Source organism: Ascidia mentula, chromosome 1 (assembly GCF_947561715.1).
Source record: "Ascidia mentula chromosome 1, kaAscMent1.1, whole genome shotgun sequence".
Classification (NCBI taxonomy): domain Eukaryota; kingdom Metazoa; phylum Chordata; class Ascidiacea; order Phlebobranchia; family Ascidiidae; genus Ascidia; species Ascidia mentula.
In genome coordinates, this window is record NC_138566.1 from 25,907,274 (window position 1) to 25,926,830 (window position 19,557).

General features: G+C 41.4%; 1 protein-coding gene across 1 annotated transcript; it reads right to left on the reverse strand.

Moving 5' to 3' along the window:
* Window positions 1-53: 53 nt before the first annotated feature.
* Window positions 54-17,182, reverse strand: LOC145887775 (tyrosine-protein kinase transmembrane receptor ROR2-like). Its single transcript, XM_082978990.1, has 19 exons — window positions 17,017-17,182; window positions 10,300-10,345; window positions 9,460-9,509; window positions 7,900-8,023; window positions 6,995-7,176; window positions 6,228-6,255; window positions 5,929-6,071; window positions 5,347-5,561; window positions 4,836-5,036; window positions 4,376-4,496; window positions 3,994-4,181; window positions 3,674-3,796; window positions 3,286-3,396; window positions 2,932-3,114; window positions 2,556-2,734; window positions 2,225-2,354; window positions 1,888-2,007; window positions 1,671-1,819; window positions 54-1,448 (listed from the first exon to the last, which is right to left on the reverse strand). The coding sequence occupies exons 1-19, from the start codon at window positions 17,066-17,068 to the stop codon at window positions 584-586; spliced, it is 3,210 nt and encodes a 1,069-aa protein (XP_082835116.1). The 5' UTR covers window positions 17,069-17,182; the 3' UTR covers window positions 54-583.
* Between the last annotated feature and the right edge of the window lie 2,375 nt (window positions 17,183-19,557).

Below are 19,557 nucleotides of genomic sequence, written 5' to 3' on the forward strand. Positions count from 1 at the left end.
TTCGAACCGTTAACCTCGAACCTTTTAAACAACAACGAGGTTTCGCATTGAACAGTTTATTAAAAATTCCGTCGCTGCGAATTAGGGGCAATGTACAGAGGCTGGTTAGTAGGTCGGAAAATATGCCAAGAGTTCTTCACAAATTCAAATAAAAAAAACATGACAAACGTTGCACAGTGACAAGTTGAAATCAACCAAAGCTTTTCAGCCAATATAAGCACGGCCATTTAAAAATGTAAGGTCTTTAAAATTGGTTAAACGTAAAATAACAACATTCATAAGGTTCTTCAAAGAAAGTTAAAGTAAACTTTAGGTTCAGAAATGCAAAATACGCCGGTTAAATTAAAACAACAAAAACAGGTGAAATTAAAGACGCTACTTTTCTGGATGCACCTCCCCTCGAGCGCAAACGTCGTCCTTCTTGTCGTGGCGAGCGAAAACATTGTCCAGTCAGAAAAGAACCATCGTCTTTATGACGTTACTGTTATCAACAAGAGCCTCAGCTCATACGCGATCAACGCATCACGTGACGTAACCAGAGCGACCACAGATCGAAGCTACGATTTCTATCCGATGACGAAATTCACACGAACTTTCTGGGAGTTGATCCGCGAACCGGGGTACGGCTCAGATTACGGGGCTGCCCCCGACCCATTAGAGGAGTTTTCGGGTCAACGTGATGGCTTTCAACGTCCTCTGTCGGAAGACCGGAGTCGCAGGAAGTCGCCTTCATGCTCGAAGTTGACATATCCGACGAGTCGATCTCGGGAAACTGGCCACTAGATGGTGACACAAGTTTCGCATCTTTGCCTGAAAGTTGAAGATTTCCCCTGGCTGAAGAAACTACAAGCTGGCTGTTTTCTGTGGGTTCAGCTTGTTTGTTATAAAACTGCTCTTCGGCTGCAGCCTCTTCCTCTTCGTCGTTCTCGGTCTCCATGACGCCACTCAATGGCCGGTTTACGTGCTGTCCGTACGCCACGTGATGGTGTTGTTGCGGTACCTCGTAGGACGAAGCGTCGTGTCCGTTGTAGGCGGTTGGCGCGTTGTACGGACGGGTTGGAGGATATTCTCTGGACGAGGAACTGCTGCTACCGATGCTGCTGTGCGATGGTGGACCCGTCCTGTAGTTGGGCGGTTTTCTCTGGTTGTATTGCGAATATTGCTGCATCTGTTGTTGGTATCCTTCACCATAGACGCCCCCGGTACTCACAGGGGGTTGGTACCCGCCCTGGTATGGGTTAATAGGGCCGGCCGGATATGACGCATTTGTGCCAGGGGAGGAGAAAAACTGCTGCGAGGATGGACTGACGTTGGGCGGCAAAGGTTGTTGTGTCGTCATAAAGGTTGAGGCCGAGGAGTTGGGGTGGGGGATGTTGCTGACGTATTGAGGAGGAGGTGAGGGGGTTGCGCCCGGGAGGTTGGAGCTGTAAGTTATTCCACTGCTTCCACTGAAATGATAAAAAAGATTTGCAATTTGAAACAGTTTTGCGGACTATTTTACAATAAAGCATTTTGTTGTGCTTTTTCTTCCTTCAAACCATTATTTTACTTTAATTATTACAAATCAATCAAAATTAAATGTCGGACCTTTTGTCAACATTCTTATTATTTTAAAGTGTATAATTTGAACCCAAATCGAATCAATCAACCATTTGCAATGTTTTACTTACATGCTGCTCGCTTGTGATGTGTATTGCGAGTATTGGTTGGGGCCGTCCCTCATGACGGTCGTCAGTTGTCGGTGAATCCCCTGCGCTAATTGTGACGTCACGCGTCCGGTGCTGGATCCCTCCCATCCTTGAAGTTTAGCGCGCAAATCCTGTTGATATGATTGTGTTAAGTTTGGGTGTTCCAACCGAATATTTGAACTTCGAATTCAAATCTCACCTTGAACGAAGGTCGTTGTGACGGTTGAGCGAACCAGCATTCATGCATGAGTGAGTACACTTTGGCTGGACATTGGTCGGGACAAGTTAGAAGTTGACGTCTTGAAATCATCTCCAAAACCTGAGGAAGCGTGGAATATATTTATACATGGAGTTCCTTTATTGTTTTTTTCTAAGTTTTATCATCTCATTTACTTTGCTATTATTTACGTTTGAGGTTGTTAAAATGGTTCAATCCAGAATCTTGAATACCCAACACATATGTTTTGTAAAAAAGGCTGACCACAATCAAATAACGCAACCGGGACAATACGTCTGTTAGTCGTTTGTTAGTTTACCTCGTGGTTGTTGTAGCCACAGTAAGGTTGCATTCCATACGAGAACATTTCCCACAGAAGAACTCCAAACGACCACACCGAAGACTTGTTTGAAAACTGCCAGTTTTGCAGGGATTCCGACGCCATCCACCTGAATTGAACAATATGAAATATTATATGTTACTCAGCTATCTATGCGAATGCAAAACAGTATCATTGATAAGCAATACAGGTATATGTGGTCTATGCTTGTACTGTATAGCATAATATGACTTTATAAAATTTGATATAAGAACAGGCATTTTTGATGCATCTGCCAGCTCTAAACCTTTCACACAAACATCATACAAACCTGATTGGTAGAAGTTGGCCACCTTGTGGCGAACGGTAATAACTGGACAAGCAAGAATCTCTGACCACGCCAAGGTTGCTGATCTTCAAGTCCAGGGAACTGCAGACAAGAATATTTCGGGCGGCAACATCCCGGTGTACGAAGTTGTTGCTGGCGAGATATTCCATCCCTGATGCCACCTAGCGGAAAAAATATTGTTACCACCTCACTTTCCTTTCACAGAACACAAATATTTGTGCTGTGGTTGATCTTTTGTCAGTTCAATGGCATTTTAAATGCAAACCTTAAGAATAGCGATGTCTAGGTTTCAGCTGTATTTTGTTTGTTTCAATTTCGTGACTGTTTTAACATTTAAAACAGATTTATAAAAGTCTACCTGTATTGCCATCCTAATGAAGTCAGTTTGTTCAATGGTGGAAGAGGCATGGCTGCTTGCGCTACTGATTGGGGGTTTGGCAAAGTCTGCTTGTGGGGAATGTAGGACCAGATACTCGTGCAGGTCGACCCCGTTTGTGTATTCGAATATCATGCATCTGAGGCTGGACTGAGTTACAATTGCCTGGAAGAAAACACACAAGATTGGTTTACCCATTTATCCGTTGCTTTTTAAGGAAGTAACTAACTTTTAGAATACATTATATTTGATATTTTGATAAGTAAGTCTACAGATTGGAACGATTTAGTTTACAAAACCAAACATTATTTAAGTAAACAGCCAGCCAACACCTACTTTAAGAGATGCAACATTTTCGTGCTGAAGATCGGCAAAAACATCAATTTCGCGTTGAAAATCCTCCGCTTGCTGCGGTAAAGAGCCTTCTCTCATGGTTTTTATTGCAACCTGAACAAAAAGATTCAGTGTTCAAACCATAATGCGCAGCGACAAAGAACTTTCATCCGTTCATACAGCACATGACATTGCCTTCTCAAACAAAAATCTCAAAACCCAAATAAAAGCTAGAGAACCGTTGCAATAAGATTCCACAGAAAACGTGCAACCATCGTCATATACGGTAACATTAGAGTTAGACATCCGCTATTTTATGGCTTAAACCGTTCAATTATGGACAGGTGCGTGCTGTTATTTGTGCCTTAGAAGCCAGACTGTTTCGACTTACCGCGAAATTGGTGCTGAACATGGGGTTGGGAAGTACTTTCCCTTTGTAAACCTTCCCATATTGTCCGTCCCCAATCTCGTTCAAGAGTTGGATGGAGTTGGATGGGAGGTCGGGTACTTTCGCCTGAAGGAAACGTTTCATTGTAAATTGGTGCAAAGGAAAGAAAGCAAATGGAAATGTTAGGTAATTGACATCCAGTGAAATGTTTTAACAGTTAGAGACTATATACACCAAATATTTTTTTACATCTTGTTCAATAACGACACTTAAGTTGGAGTTTGTATATAATTTTTGCTAAAAATACTCAGTCTTCCAAATACCTTAATCTTATCCATGAGTGGGATTCCACTTTGTGTGTTGCGAGATTTTTGTGGAGTTGCGTTCTTGGAATTTCCCCTCCTCTTTCTACACACACAGAATGCGACGGCTATACAAGCGAGGACGAACGGTATGGATACACTGGGGATGAGGATCACGATCATGTCTGATCCGGTGGAAGAGCCGGATGCTGTAAGGAAGGATGCAAAACGTACAAAGTCACAGATCGAAATTATGATTTTTACGTTAGACTCATCCAATTTCGGTTAAATTTTTCCACAAATTGACACAAATTTATTACATTCATGATTTCAAAAAGTCACAAAAAACAAAAACGACTACAAATTTTAAAGGAATTTCAATTGCACACCAAAGGCAACTTACAACAAGATTGAAGGTCGCAAAGGACTTTGTGGACCCGGCGACTGTCCACGTAACACCAGGGGGCGCTCTTCTCACCGTTGAGATTTCTGCAGTAGTTGTGACCGCCAGCTAACTCAGGATACTGTGATGAAAAAAAGATTTGATTTTAAAAATATAAATTATGGATTTGGCCGAAGCTGATTCAAAAACATGCTTGAAACGAAGGCGATTGGGACCTGTCATGCTTATTGAACTCAACAAAGAAACGAATTACACAAATTAGGCTGGAAGATAGTAACATAAATAAATACATGGTCAACAGTGCTCCAGGAGTTGTAATTTTGGAAAAGTTGTCCTTTTGGAATTAAAATCAACGTATTTTTCATTCTATATTGTCTGCGTGGCGTAATTTAAAACTTTAACTTCTAACAATAATTCCAGTAAGATTTTAAATTGTACGTATATTGAAAGAAGTAAATACCTGCTGCACGTCTTCAACTGGCCAACTTTGACACGTTCTCCCTCCTTGAGCTCGACTGGCGGTTCCTCTGTATTTCGAACCATCGCCATCGTAACAGATTTGATCTTCATCTATGATAGCGGGTAACCCCACGCTTACACAATTGCTGTCTTCCGAGTTGGTGGCGGGGAGATCTGTACAATTTGCACCACGGAATACTTCCTGTAGATATTAGATGGGAATGTTTGATCCAGGGATATTTGTAGAGCAAACATAAAGCCAGGTATACGATTTTATTGAAACGTTGGTCGAAAACCCTTGTATTACTTTGTTGTGATGACACCCACATCAACCACGATACAGCAACGCACAAAATCAATGTGTATTCCTACAAACTTATACCAATAGTTTCCACGAATATTCAAGCAAAATCCGTAGAAATGCAGTTTACAACAAAAAAAATCTTTGGCAGTTTGGGAAAATGCATGCGTTCCTAGAATAACGGAGGTTTAACTAAACGTTATCCACGAACCTTTAGGAAAGATCCATCGACGCTATTGAGCAGGTCTTCTCCACACACATCATACTTCATCCTCTCGCAATCCTCTCTGCACAATCTGATCGCTCTCGCTTTCTTTTTACCGCTAATGACGTCAGTGGTGTAGTCGCACGAGGAGTAAACGAAGTTACAGAAGGTCGGGTAGGCGTACAGCATACACTGCTCCGATACACCGCTTGCTTCGGCAGCTGTTACGAGGAAATGGTACTTTTAGGGCTTATCTTAACATATTGTTGCAATTTTAACTGAACAATTTTGTGCCGATGTATTGTCGGTATTGATTGCAGAGAGTTATTTATGTTGATAGTTTGTGTGGTTAATTGTGTTGAACAAACGTTTTAGGATTAATGCCAGTCAATTTATTAAAAATACGCGTAAAATCGACTTTGTCTACATAGGTAATGAATAATTCAATGCTAGATTCTGTTGCCAAAATAATTTAGGTTGTTAAATGGCAAACGTAAATGCTCACAAATTCATTGTATTGCCTCCTTCAATATATATCAATGATTTAACTTCTTTTGTGCCCCAACAAGTTGAAAGTTAACAACTTACAAAGTTTTCCAAACGCCTTTTTGAGCGAATCCTCCAAGTTCTCTTGCGTCACCAAGGGGTCGACGTAGATGCTTTTGCCAGCCAGGATCGACTGGCAAGCCTCCCCAGTGTATGTCTCACACTTGCCATGGAACTTCTCCGGTCTATCAACAAAGAACATACATTAAAATAATTTCGATGCAGAGCTGGGTGTTGGATGATTTATGTTAACTTGAAAAGAATACGAAAATATCAAATCAAAATAGCTACGAAATAAAACAAAGAATAAAATTATTGCAATAAATGATTTTAATACTTACATAACATGGTCTATCTTTGGAGGTCTTTCTGCAAAAACCAAACAGAAATATGTAATGAAAAGTATTTAAAACGAAACTAAACATATTTTTATATCATAGTACTAGATGTTTGTGGGTGTAAGAGGTGGCAGCCGCGACCCAAAGTAACCCAAGGACAATAACTTGACCCTTCGTGACCTCGCAACGTGACTAACTAACGTGAGTAAGGGATTTTGTCGTCAAAACTGGAATCGTTCTGCAATTTGTCAAGTCGTAAATCAAAACTTTTGTCAATTCACCGAGAAGGGGTTGAACTTTGCTCATTGCTAAGTGGGGAGGTAAGGGGTGGAAAACATGTTGTACCGTGCGGTGTTTTATTCATTTTTCATGCGTGTTGACAATCATCAGTCGTCATGGTGACAAAACAATAGTGCCTAAATGCGACGCTGAAGTGTTTCATGCAATCGCATTACAACGGAAAACTACAACTAGGATGCCTTGGCTGCGAATTCAGCAAACCTTGTGCTTGAATGCATTTCTAAATTATTTTAATATCCGACTTCAAGCACCTATAAAGCACTGGGCATTCTTTTAGGCCAAACAAATTTGATTTTGAAAGTTAGTCGATAGATTTTAACCTGATTTAAAGATGGAAGATGCAAATGGTCGTGGCCATTAGCAAAGGGAATGTAATAGATTTTCCAGAATGTAAAGCTCCACTATGAGTTTGGTCCCTTAATATCTGACAATATGCAACAAAGCTAAGCCAACAAAATGCAATAACTTACTGAACGATACGGAGACGTGTGCTTGTGTATGAACTCTTCTGTAGCCGTTAAAAGCTTCGCAACGATACAGACCCGAATCCAATGAGTAAACGGAATTAATACGGAGCCGGGATACTGTCGGTCTGCTTGAGATCTCAATTTGGGCTGGACTCCCATCTGTTACCAAGCGATTGTTTTTGTACCTGAAATTTTGAAGGAAATTAGCGACAAAGATCTTCTACATGTTGTCAAAGTATTGAAAAACAAAGCATGGTGATACTTCTGTGTGTATTGAAGAACGTGTTTAATAGCTTTGGCTATGATAAATAATGTTTAAACTAAATGACTGCGTACAGGTGAATGCGCGCTCAAGCCAATCTTGGAGTACCGCCTTAAATTTTCAACCAATCACAGCACACGTGCATCCGGTGCTTCACCCCATTATTACGCAACAAGGAAGACATAATGCTGATTTGTTACGTCGAAAGCGCTCTGCCTTCAAGCAACCGAACCATCAAAAGGTCGCCGGGCGCTAATTTTCAGCGCTCTGGGTAATAGTTTGTGGAAGCAAGTCTCAATTAACTTTTCGCGTTTATGATGTTCGAAGGAATACCTCAGCCGCGCCTTTTCATTTCCATTTCCTAGGGTTTGGGTGCTAACCTTCCTATGATGGCGGAAAGAGTAATTCTAATGAGTTATCAAGGGGTGCCCAACTTCAAACAAAAAAAGTGGAGATGCACCTAATTACATTTTTCACACCAAAATTTTGTGTGACTGAACTACAATGACTCTGTTACTCCGAGGGTATGCCATGGGCATTTACATTTGCACAAGAATGTTTAAGTGAACAGAAAAAAAAGATATCAATAATTTACTCAACACGTACGAAATCAACAGAATGAAGTTTGGTAAACTGATTCACGAACCATTGATATTCCATTGTGTCCTTTGGATAACCGTCCACTCTGCATTTCAGCACCAATTTGTTGCCTGACGTCACACTCACGTTACGTAATGGTGACGTAATACGAAGGAAATGTTTTTCTTCACCTAAAACAGAGGTTTTTGAAATTATATTATTGGCATATTGATTTGGTTCGAAGGCAAACACCAAAATAGAATGTATACACTTGCAAAACCAAAGTTTTTATCAGAAAAAAAAGTTTGGCTTAAAAAGCGACAGCCAAATACCGAAATCAGTGAAATTCGTCACAAAATGCACATTTCCCTATTCGTAATTCACGTGTTGATGGATACAGCTTACACAACCCTCAGCATTGTAAAACCGTCGGATAATGTTTGGGGGCCAATCGTTATACCAGACCGATCAGTGCGCTTGGAGATATTGCACAAAGAGGGAGATCCGCTAAGCTTATGTTCTCAACTCTCAAAGAAAAGCCATCACAAGAACCACAAATCCTAATCCCTATAGACATGACGGCTCAGTACAGCCAGCGTCACTAACTTAAGTTTGTCGTCGAAAAAACTCCCACCAAGCGTTTAACAATACAAAGTTATTGGAAAGAGTTCTCGATGGCTCACTTTAACATGGAGACGACGCCAAGGTATCGGCTCCTTGGCTGGCATCCGCCTCAACAAAAGGCGACTCGCACCAGTTAAGCTTGTCAAAATATCCGCACGTCATCATAAGGCGACCTCACGGCATCGTGAAACTCGCTTCAATCGTCGGGTTTTATTCATTCACGCGAAACCACGGCGGGGCGACTCACAAAAACGACGAAGGCTTATTGGGTCATACGTTCTATCGCATTGTATAGCGGTCCCGAGGCTAATGTAAACATCAAGTGATCGTTGATTAAACAAGACTTCTTTGTGTTGACTTTTATTGGGCAGAAATACTGGGGTATGTTTTTGTTTGCGGCGGGGAAAGAAAATAAAATTATTAAAGCGTTGTCGTTGGAATGCATTATGACAAAAAAAACTACTACCCGAAAGAAAAACTACTGCCTGAAACAGAATATTAAAATTAAAACATCAAGTTAAGGACAACGCTGGTGATTATAGTGTATATCATCGCTATGTTGGCAAAGTTGAACGACCCTTTTATCATTTGTTTTTACCGCAAAAGATCTTTACAAGGTTTATCAAATATTCCAAAAATATCGACACTTCGCGCTATCTTTGATCTGAATCAAAAATCTTCCCGATATATCGCCGAAACATGACTAGATATTATCGATCACATCCTGATATTCTATTCTACCAACTGATAAATTGTTTCAAAAAATCCTAAGTTTAAAAGATATTAGAAGTTATGAATGGGAGTTGATATTCTCCTAACGAGGAACACACCAAAGCAAATTAACCAATATTGGCGTAATTGTCGTGAGACACGGTTTTGCCAAAAGACACTCGGGTTTGCCTTTGAAACGCTGGGAAATAATAAACACGATCGAAAATAGATAATGGTCTTTGTTACGCAATACTTTATACGAGCAAAATCCGACTTTTTAGTGTTCACTCACCCGTGTCATCCGGTTCCGCTTCACCGAACAGCGGGGCAATTTCTTCGTCGCTGCAAAAATAAACAGGTTTTGAGTCAGCCTGAATCTTATTGTGTGGCCGACAGTCTGAACTACGGGTAAAAATAAATCAAACAAGATAGGAGTGTTACTCAATTCCTCCAGGATTTAGGTTGGCTTCGGTTCGATCCATGGCAAAACTTAGCGGCATTTTGTTACACACAAACCAACCAAAGCAAGATACTGCGTGTCTATATATGCCCACAGCAAAATACACCACAGGCCTTAACATCGTAATACCGAAAGATGGCATATGGGTGTCACCACCACAAGTAAGGCGTCGCTACATTTTTAATCCGCGCAAACAACCAAACGTTTTTTACAAAAATGCGGGGATTTCAACGAGCCAAACACAAAGTACTACTTGGGTTTAAAATCAAAATGACTGGTTTGGGAAACGTAGCGATTTTCGCCATTGAATCTTGAGTTTTGAGACACAAGTTATGCGACGTTCTCTGTCATGGAGGATTTGTCCAAAGGTTGCAGCCCCAAGCACTTGAACGCTTCCTCACGGTAGCGGCCAGGTATGCCGACACCACCCAATTACACCTGGTTTCCACGTTACGGCAGCACGACAGGAAAACCATTATCTTAAACGAATTCGCGCAATTATTACGCCACAATCGCCTCAACGACCGCAGAAACCGCGAGTGCTAAGATTACAAGGATTTAATTTCAAGTGCGATCGTAAACAATGGAAACGTTTCCCATCGTTACTTGTTGAGGTGGACGACGTTGAAACTACGAGTCTGTTACGTCATAAGCCTGTGGCAGGCAACTTACCTTTGTTTTGATGTAGGTGTGGGTGCCGAGGTTGCGACGGCAAAATCTGGAAACCAAAACAGTCATTTAATTGTGTGACGAGGTACAATGTTCAGCAACAAATAAAAAATTTAAGAAGGGTACGTTTTGAAACGCTTAACTCGCAAATCTAGATTAAACAAAAGGAACGCGTCCAGGTAACATATATGGCACGATTGCCCAGGTAACATATATGGCACAATCGCCCAGGTAACATATATGGCAGAATGCTTCGCCAGGGAAACCGTAAACCCAAACACAATATATTTTGTGTAAACTCTTTGTCATTTCCAATGGTTAACAAAGCAACCAGTGGCTTCCAATGCCATAAAATCCACACTCCAACTGTATGGAAAGTCCACACTGAACGACACATGGAGCCGCTGTTTGAAAAATTGAAATTCTCGGGAAACAAACAACGTTGTGAGGTTAAATGAAGCTTTGCGATGAAATCAACTCCATATCACATCCATCTTCATCCACGAAACGTGTTCAAAGTCACCCCGGACCCTAACCTCCGTTAGAAACCAGACCAAACAAATCCGAAGCGACGACAGCCAATTCGACGATTCCCCTCACATTTCGAACACCGATTGTTACGTCACATAGGCGTTTGCGCACAGAACAAACGGGGATAAAAGGGGGGCGGACGCTCGCGCTTTCTAGAGCAAATAACATTAATCGAAGCTACCTGTCGAACAGCGCGTGTGTACACGAAGTGCGCGACACCGAAGAAAGTTTGTTCGGGAGTTGAAAGCTTGAACATATGACAGTTTAATTGGTCTCTATCACGACACAAACGGTGGTTCAAGAACCATTGTTCGACACAAAGAGAATACATATTAATGACGACATGTCACGATTACGTCATTCCTAACGTCTAACCTTCTGATTGTGTTGTGTGTTGCTTTGGTAACTAAGTGACACTTAACGACAACGAAAGCTTTGATTAAATAGGGTCGAGAAAGTTATAGCCAACATTTACAAAATTTTTAAATTACGCATTAGCAAAACTTGCACCAAGCAAGCATAAACGCTAGTTGTGGCAAGCCAGACCAAACCTTACGAACCAATTCCGGTTATGGGACTGTTTGGGTTAACCAGACTCTCCTTCTGTGTTAAATCCGCCTTTGGGATACTGAGCACACACATTAGGTTACGCTAGTCCCCGCGCTCTAATAAATGGATCAAACAGTCTCTTTATAACGAACGGATCGTGAAATATTAATGGAGTTGAATGAAATGGTTTCTCCGTTCCCGAGTGTAACATTAGGTTTGACATCAGATGGCAATGTTATGTTTATATATGGCGCAATATTTGTTATTTTAATGCAAAGAAGTACGAACACATGAGATAAACCACAGCAAGCCGCGTGCATACCCCCGACGTCGTTTCAGGTTCACAACTTTTACAAACAAACCTGGAGTTCTTCTCAGTTCCCACTCAGTGTTGGGAATGACACGGCTACCCACACTTAACGTGAGAAACTGTCTCAGCTGCGGTGTTTCGGTGCTTAACACGAAGTGTAACACGACCTTGTGCAAACGGGGGTTCAGGTAGGGGCGGGCAACCCCACAGAGCGCACCCGTTGGTCTCGAAAACATCCCCAAAATGACGTAACAGAGGGGTTGCGTAGATGAGAGGGTTAAGATTTTGGGGCAGAGAACGAGGAAAAGCAGTGGTCTGGCTAAGGGCGACGCTAAATACCAAAGTTCCAGTCAGGCGGTTAAACACGACACGCTCGCCGTTATTCCTTTTGCACCTTCGCCTCGGTTGGCCGGGGTGCTGATATCTGGAAAGTGTCGCGTATCGCCTTCTAAGTGGTTGTTCGTGCAACCAAGCCGTTAGGGCCGATTTCGGCAGGAAACGCTCTATTGAAAGACGCAAACTGTTGGACCATTTAACCTTCGAATTGTGTGGGGTCGCATGTGTCATGTGCCGTATGACATTAACCAATTTACATTACATATATCAGATATTTAAATGTGGAGCTTTGTGTTTAAAAATGTACTTTAGGCGGTTTTAGCCGTTTAATCAAAATCCATGCAAGAGACCGGCGCTTTTTAACCATGGGCATTACAGAATACTGGTCCCTAAAGCATACAAAACGCCCATAAGGGCAACAACTGAATAAGACGAACGTTTCAACCAGTTATCTCTTGCAATCCGTTTCTCACATTTCCCAGTTTGCAGAGGAGCAGAACTTTCGCCATTGTATTAGAAGTACAGCCGCCCGGGCTCTGAGCGGCGCCGGGGTTCTTGCGGCCGAAACAGCGTCGGGAAAACAATGAATTGCCAGGCTAATCCGCGATTATACATCCAACATCGACCAGAACCATTTCCAAATGTGGCGCACTAATTAACATAAGCAGCGGCACAATGCAAGACAGCGGCAGTGGAACTGGTTTAATCCGGTATTAAGCGGTTTCTACGCAGGCAATGTGGATTGCCTTCTGCCGAGTGGCCAGCTCGGTGTGTACGTGAACGGATTATTTCTTACGGGTGTTATTAATGCGACGCAGGAGCCTTTGTGGTTTGGGTTCAAACGACGAATATGGGAATATGCGAGTCATGACATATGGCTGCCGACGACAAGGCAATTTACTGCAAAACACAAATTGACTCGGCGTCTTTCAAACCACGTGATTGGTTTAAAAACCAACGACGTCACCAATTACTTTCTTGAGCGAATCTTCGACAAAAGATTTAAGAATATATTTGTTTTGGAAGAGCACCAACAATATACAATATTACTGAAAAGCGATTGACACGTTTTTCACTGTTAAGCATAAGCGTTATTGGATGGATAACTATGGAAAACTATGCCTGAAAACTACAATTACAAAAAATGTCCAATGTTAATCACTAACTGAGAAGTAGGCGCTGTTTAAACTATGGGTTGGGTTACTTTTCAACGTCGGTGGTTGACATCTGTTGTAAGCAGACGCCCTTGTCACGCTGACCGACGTTAAACAGAAACGGTCGTGGCAGTCACGACCTTATAAACTTGCAACAAATTGCCGCTTTTCATCGTCAACGTTGGGTGGCGGTTGCGGCTCTGATGGACGGTCAAGTGTAAACAGATAAAGAACAGCGAATCGCCCACGGCTTCGGCAACAAGAATGCGATCGGTCACTGAAATGCTTGATTTTTGAAGACAACGTTTTGCATGAGGAACTGTCGGGCTTAATGGGAATTTACGCATTGATAAAGATTACTTTGCGCCATTGAATATGCAAAAGTTTTACACGAAACTTACTTGTCCGCAAACTTGACTTTAGGTATTCGTTACATGTTCAAATTGTTATGTGTATTTATCTAATGCTTTAATTTAAATCCCCGACTGGCCACCAACATGCAACTTTTACCCATACAACGTTTTATCTGATTCTCAACAAATCGCCATAACCATCGTTTAGGATTAAATAACCCAAAAAAACGCATCTTGCTGGTAGAAATACGCCAGGTCAAAGACGGAGCGCCGTAGGCATGTTAGACTGACGTTCGAATTTCGCTGTTTCGTGTTGCCAAAACATAATGCCAGCCGCTCACCGTTACGAGAGATTGAGGAATGCTCACAAGGCGATAATTACTCAATTGGTTTCCACCGTTGCTGGATTGCCACAAAAACATTTGCAATGTGGTTCGTCCGTGAGTTTATATTCCCATTAAAAGAATGTGCAGAGACACTCATTTGGTCAAAACATTACTGACTGCTGTAACTTTTAGTTGCATTTGAATAGTTAATCTTGTCCACAGGTACTTGGAATCCCCAAATCTCAAAAAAACACCATAACCTTAAAGTTAACAACAATAAAACTGTTGCAAGTTCTGTAGGTACATAAAGTTTGTGAGGTTATAAGCGCAAGTAGCTACAAGTTTTTGATTGACAACTGTTCCATTACCAACATCTTCGCTGGGAAAGGAACCGATAATTCAATAATTGAACTGGGAAAATTACAAACGCAAACGTAGCAGCCAAAATAACGGCTAACTACAACCTTGGCAAGGCTAAAAACGCTCGTCGGAACGAATCAAGTTTGTTTAAAACCACAAACCGCAAGTCACAACAAAGCAAGAAGTTACTCATACCTCGCCGGCACCCGCCACTAGTTAACATGTTCAACAGTAAACAAGGAAACCAGTTATTTATTTATGAAGTAAAAACTGAGTGTAACATATGGAAAATGGCACCTGTGAAACGTAAACAGTTTCTTTTCTCAAATTTTGGAGAAAATATCAAGGCACTATGTTGGATGTGATCGACATCACAAGAAATTAGGTTACAGCTGATCCAACCAAACGCCGCAATCCGTGTTTTAGTTTGCAAATCAGACACAAGTCAGCAATTATTTGCGCCCACAAGTCTGCCCCCGGCCTCTGCGACAGGAAAAGGATATTTACTTTGCGTTTTAATTTCATCTTACGGAACCAGCCTCCCTCGGCCATCTGTCCATCGGCACGACCCCCAAATAACCGTAACGCTCTACTTATCACGTGTGACTGCGCAGCCTGTGAAACTTGCCATGCTGAGAGGAATCAATCAAACCCCATTTCATATAGCTTTTACGAACAACAATGCACGCATTCCAATTGAATAATGGGTTTATGTTTGGTAACAAAGGAACTATGTGAACAATGCTGAAACCTATTACCATGCTTGTTCCACACCTGGTGTTCTATTTAAATGTTGTATTTTGAACATAACTGATTTGGACAAGACGCTGTAAAGCCATTTTCCGCATGTCGCACTATGTTCGGCGAAGCAGCCTTTCGAAGCTGCATCAAGATCAACTACACGTCATTTGGGCGAGTTGTACAAATTGCCTTTGCGCTGAATGATTTGCGCAACCGTCAAGGCAAGACAAACCACATCACAAAAGGCACAAGCCTATAACCTTTAGAAGCGGTTTGCTGGCTTCCATACACGCTACGAAAACACGGGTGCCGGTTCGACAAACCGAAACAACACAGGGAGTCAGAGATTGGGATTGGGACGAGCCGAAGGAGTGATGGCGCCCAACTAATTATCGGTGTGGGTTCGTTTCCGTCCCGTAGTCGAGTCTGGAGTGTCAGACACGGTTTGCTGGCGACAAGGAACGTTTTGCTGCGCTACTGGTTGCCTAGATTAAGTTGCATTTCGTTATCTTGTTGTTGTTATAACATGCAGGGCTGCTCAACGGAGAACCCACCCAACCACCTCACAGATAACTTACAGCATCTTTTCACTGATATCGGTAAATAATATTGTTTTCTCAATTGGAGGTTTTCCATCCAATTCGATATAAAAAGGAACCGACTTGTTTCTTTTTGTAAAGAAGGTAGGAAGTTATTGACAAGATACAGCGTTTTTTTCTTGCAATATACAAATGATTGTTTGCAATTAAATTGACGTTTTCGACGTTTTCGAACTCATTCAAACTATGGGAAAGGGTGGTAACGGTTTAACGCTTTAATTGCTGTTTTGGCACGCGTACTACTTAATTCTAGAATAACAACAAAAAGCCGCGAAATCAATTTGCGCCGAGAAAACGCGTTCGAATCCATTGCAAATCGTTAGGTCACAAACAATGCGAAATCCACCTGAAGGGAGAACTCTAGAACTGGCCAAGAACAATGGCCAACCTGTGACGAAACAAAGACCCCGAGAAACGCGCGAGCGAGTGGCTTTGGGACGTTCGAGAATTGTGCGAGGGGGTAAACAGACGATTAAGGTCAACATTGTCCAGGGTTAATGTTGGGATTACGGTTGAAAAGTTCGTTTTGTCGACATTTCTTCATTGTGGTCAAAAGCAACATTATTTTCAAGTGGCGTGGTAATGTTTACGTTGGTAGCACCACGTTGGCCTTTTATACTTTTTCATTCACACAAAATTATCATATGTATTCCCAACTTGACAGATCTTTTGTAAACAATTGATTAAAACATGAGTCCATGCTACCCAGTAGAAGGCATAACAGCATCACCTGACTTTTCGTGTCATCGTCATTTATCATTCACTTGACCGGCAGTACTTGCCATCACAAGAACCGCGACAGTCCAAATAATATGCCGTGATTCATGTGAATATTCACTTTCAAGAGAGCTCTGTTGTTACTGGAGGCAAATCAGGACGCGAATTGTTTGGTTAAGTCCCCAACACGTCAAATCGAAATATACGCAAAAACGCAGGTGCTCTTGTCGTGTCGCGCTGTAAGCTTTAAGACGTCCTAAGAGTTGAACCATTGGGCCGCGCGAACTCGGCAATAAGTTTATCGTAATCACTATTGTGCGTCAGGCGCCGAGGTCGACCGATAATATAGTTACACCCAACACATAACGATATGCGTATCGTTGGATGCGAATCCGCTTAGTGGGTTTCTTCAAGTAATAAATGCTTCCACGTTCATGTGCAGACCGTATAGCGTCAAGTGGTGCGAGACTACAAATCCAATGATTACAATGCCATCTTATGCCATTTACGCTGATAGGTTGAGATATCATGTGGTGGTTTTATCTTTGGGCGATTTTTACTCGGAATAAAATGTTCGTACAATTTGACAAGAAGTTGTTGCGAAACATTGTTATCGACGACAATAACAAGTGTTACGTCACAATGTGGTCCAATTCAAAATTGTTTTTGCTTTGTACTTTGCACATTTACAATTGCCTCTATTTAAGTAAAGTTTAAAAAAAAATTAAACAGCACACAACTAACCTGCACACAAAAGCGCTGCCATCAGCAGAACATACATCTTCACACTTGACATTTCCTCCACGCCAGCAATTCTGTGGAAATATCCGCCAAGTTTGCAAAAAAAAATCTTCAGCAGAAATTCTACAGTTTCTTGACAACTGAAAACGATACTTAACAGCAATTCTTGCGTCCTGTATAACAACAAGTTGCGAAGGGGTTTAATGAAAGCGTGGCTCAAAACTGGCGGGATATTGTGGTGCCCGGCCCAAGTATTAAAGACATCACGCTGGGCACTGCAAGCAACGATCGCAGGAACCTCTCTGGGAACTTTAATCCTCAGATTTCACACTTAATATGCAACGTCCCTGAAAACTACGCAATGCTGAATAATCGATGGAACTAAGTAACCTAGAGAACTCTATATTGTATACTTAAATACGGTATAATGAATACAAAACTTCCAAAATTAATAGCTGATCTTCAAACAAGCAAAGGTTGGGTCTCAATAAATAAATAACATAGCATTTGAATGAAGCAAAGAATTCAAAGTCCACCTTCCACCACTAACGCAGATTGTTCAAGTCTAAAGTTTCCCACCGCAAGTCAGGTTCGGAAACCTGGCGGATTTGGTTTTAGACAAAACACGACTCAATTATATTCCTGGCTCCACGCGGGCGCCAATTAAATAAGCGACTCCTCCCAAAATTCAATATTGTAGCGGTGAACCTGTCCAATACAGTATCGAATCAATCCTTAATATCTGCCTGCCTGCCACTGCTATCAGACTGGAGATGTTCTACTCCAATCCCAACCTCAGGCTTTTTGCCACTCATTCTCGAGCGCAGCGGCGCGAGGAAAAAAGGGAAGGCGTTTTTTCCGCGCTCCAGCGCTTCACGACGCAAAGGAGATTGTGACGTCAGAAGGCCTGTTTGTCTTGCTTAATTGGCGTGTTCTTTATCTGGGTGGCAGCGGATCTGGGGCTGCACTGGGCAGTGGGACGATAACAAGGCTCTAATGTAAACATCTAATGATTGTCCGTTTGTTTTATTAGGTGGCCATTCTTGTCCTCGGTCATCTTTTGCGCTTGGACTATCATATTTGCCCCCATTTTTTTAAATTTTTACTCTTCTCGTCAATCAAAAACTATTTTAATAATCTGAAAAGGTTAAATGTTTTGACTTTAAGAATACATATTCAAATGTTTACTGATATGTACCAAGAAGTATAAATGTTTGGAATTATAAATCTACAACCACTCTTATTTTGTGTTGTACTATCAAAAATAATTTGTTGAGGTAATTATGCATTCGCAAAATGCAACATTATTTTCTGGAAAAAATATACAACAAGCAAGCACTAGTATACCACTGCTGTGCACCTGTATCAAATCCCTCTGAATAAGGGCAAACCACGGCCCCATTATTATCTCCACAGCATGGAGCACAGGTGCCCTTGGATGCGAATCCCAGTGGATTCCTACAATCTTAACGTGATTACACCTTATCTTGTCATGCGGGAAGTTATTGAAACTGCAGGCACACGCAGATTGCAAGAATACCCAACTGGGCAAACATTCAAGATGTGTTTGTTTATAACAATTCTCATTATTACTTTCTAATGGTTTCGATTGTGCGCATTGTTATTTTATTTTTTTTTATGCATAAGACATGGTTTCATTCACGTTGATTACGTCGACAGCTGGTTCGTTTTATTTCTTAAAATTATTGTTTTTTACCAATTAGTGTAGCCAGGGAGAGACGGAAGGGGCCATGATCTTTTCCAAATATCAAAAATTCGTGAATTTGTGGTGTAAGGTTTTCAAAAATATTTTGTCGTTAAGTACGCCCAGATGTTCACTGTTTCACTTGGCGATGTTTTGCAAAGTAAAACTCTCAAATAAACCCAAAAATATACCTTCAAAAATGATCTGGCCCCTACCAATATTTTGACTGGCTACTCTATGCTTAAAACTGTTTGTCTGTTTGTTTGTTTGGTCAAAGAATAACGTTTTTAAATTTTTCATGCACTTAATTATTTTTGCTAGTTGTTTATTGTAACCTGATGCTAATGATGTCTTTGATGGATACGAACAATTGCCATTGTTTAAATGGAATACAAAATAAGGAATCCATTTTGCATCTATAAACTATGCAACTAGAGTTTTAGGGTGTGCTCATCATAAACCAAAAACGATGAGTGTTGGAAAAACTCGTGGAGTGGATTTCGGTTTTCACCTCTGTCAGTTAATAACTGAGAGGTGTATGGGTTGCGTGCAAAAGAGCTACCAATTACACAATGGCTCTGTACTGCTTGTTGATTACAAAACATGTACTCAGCTTAAAACCATGTTCCCTCTGCTCGTAATTGCACTAAATGACCGTTTTGTTGAAAGCTTCAGGCGAGAGAAAAGCTAATTGTATGTCGCAAATAACAGGTGTTGCGTGTAACTGGTGTCAACAAATTAAACACAAACTGTCGAGTGCGTGGATGAACTTGGCCGCTAAATTCAACAGCAAGACGTGGGATTTTTTGCGGACGCACTCAAAAAATATATAAAAATAC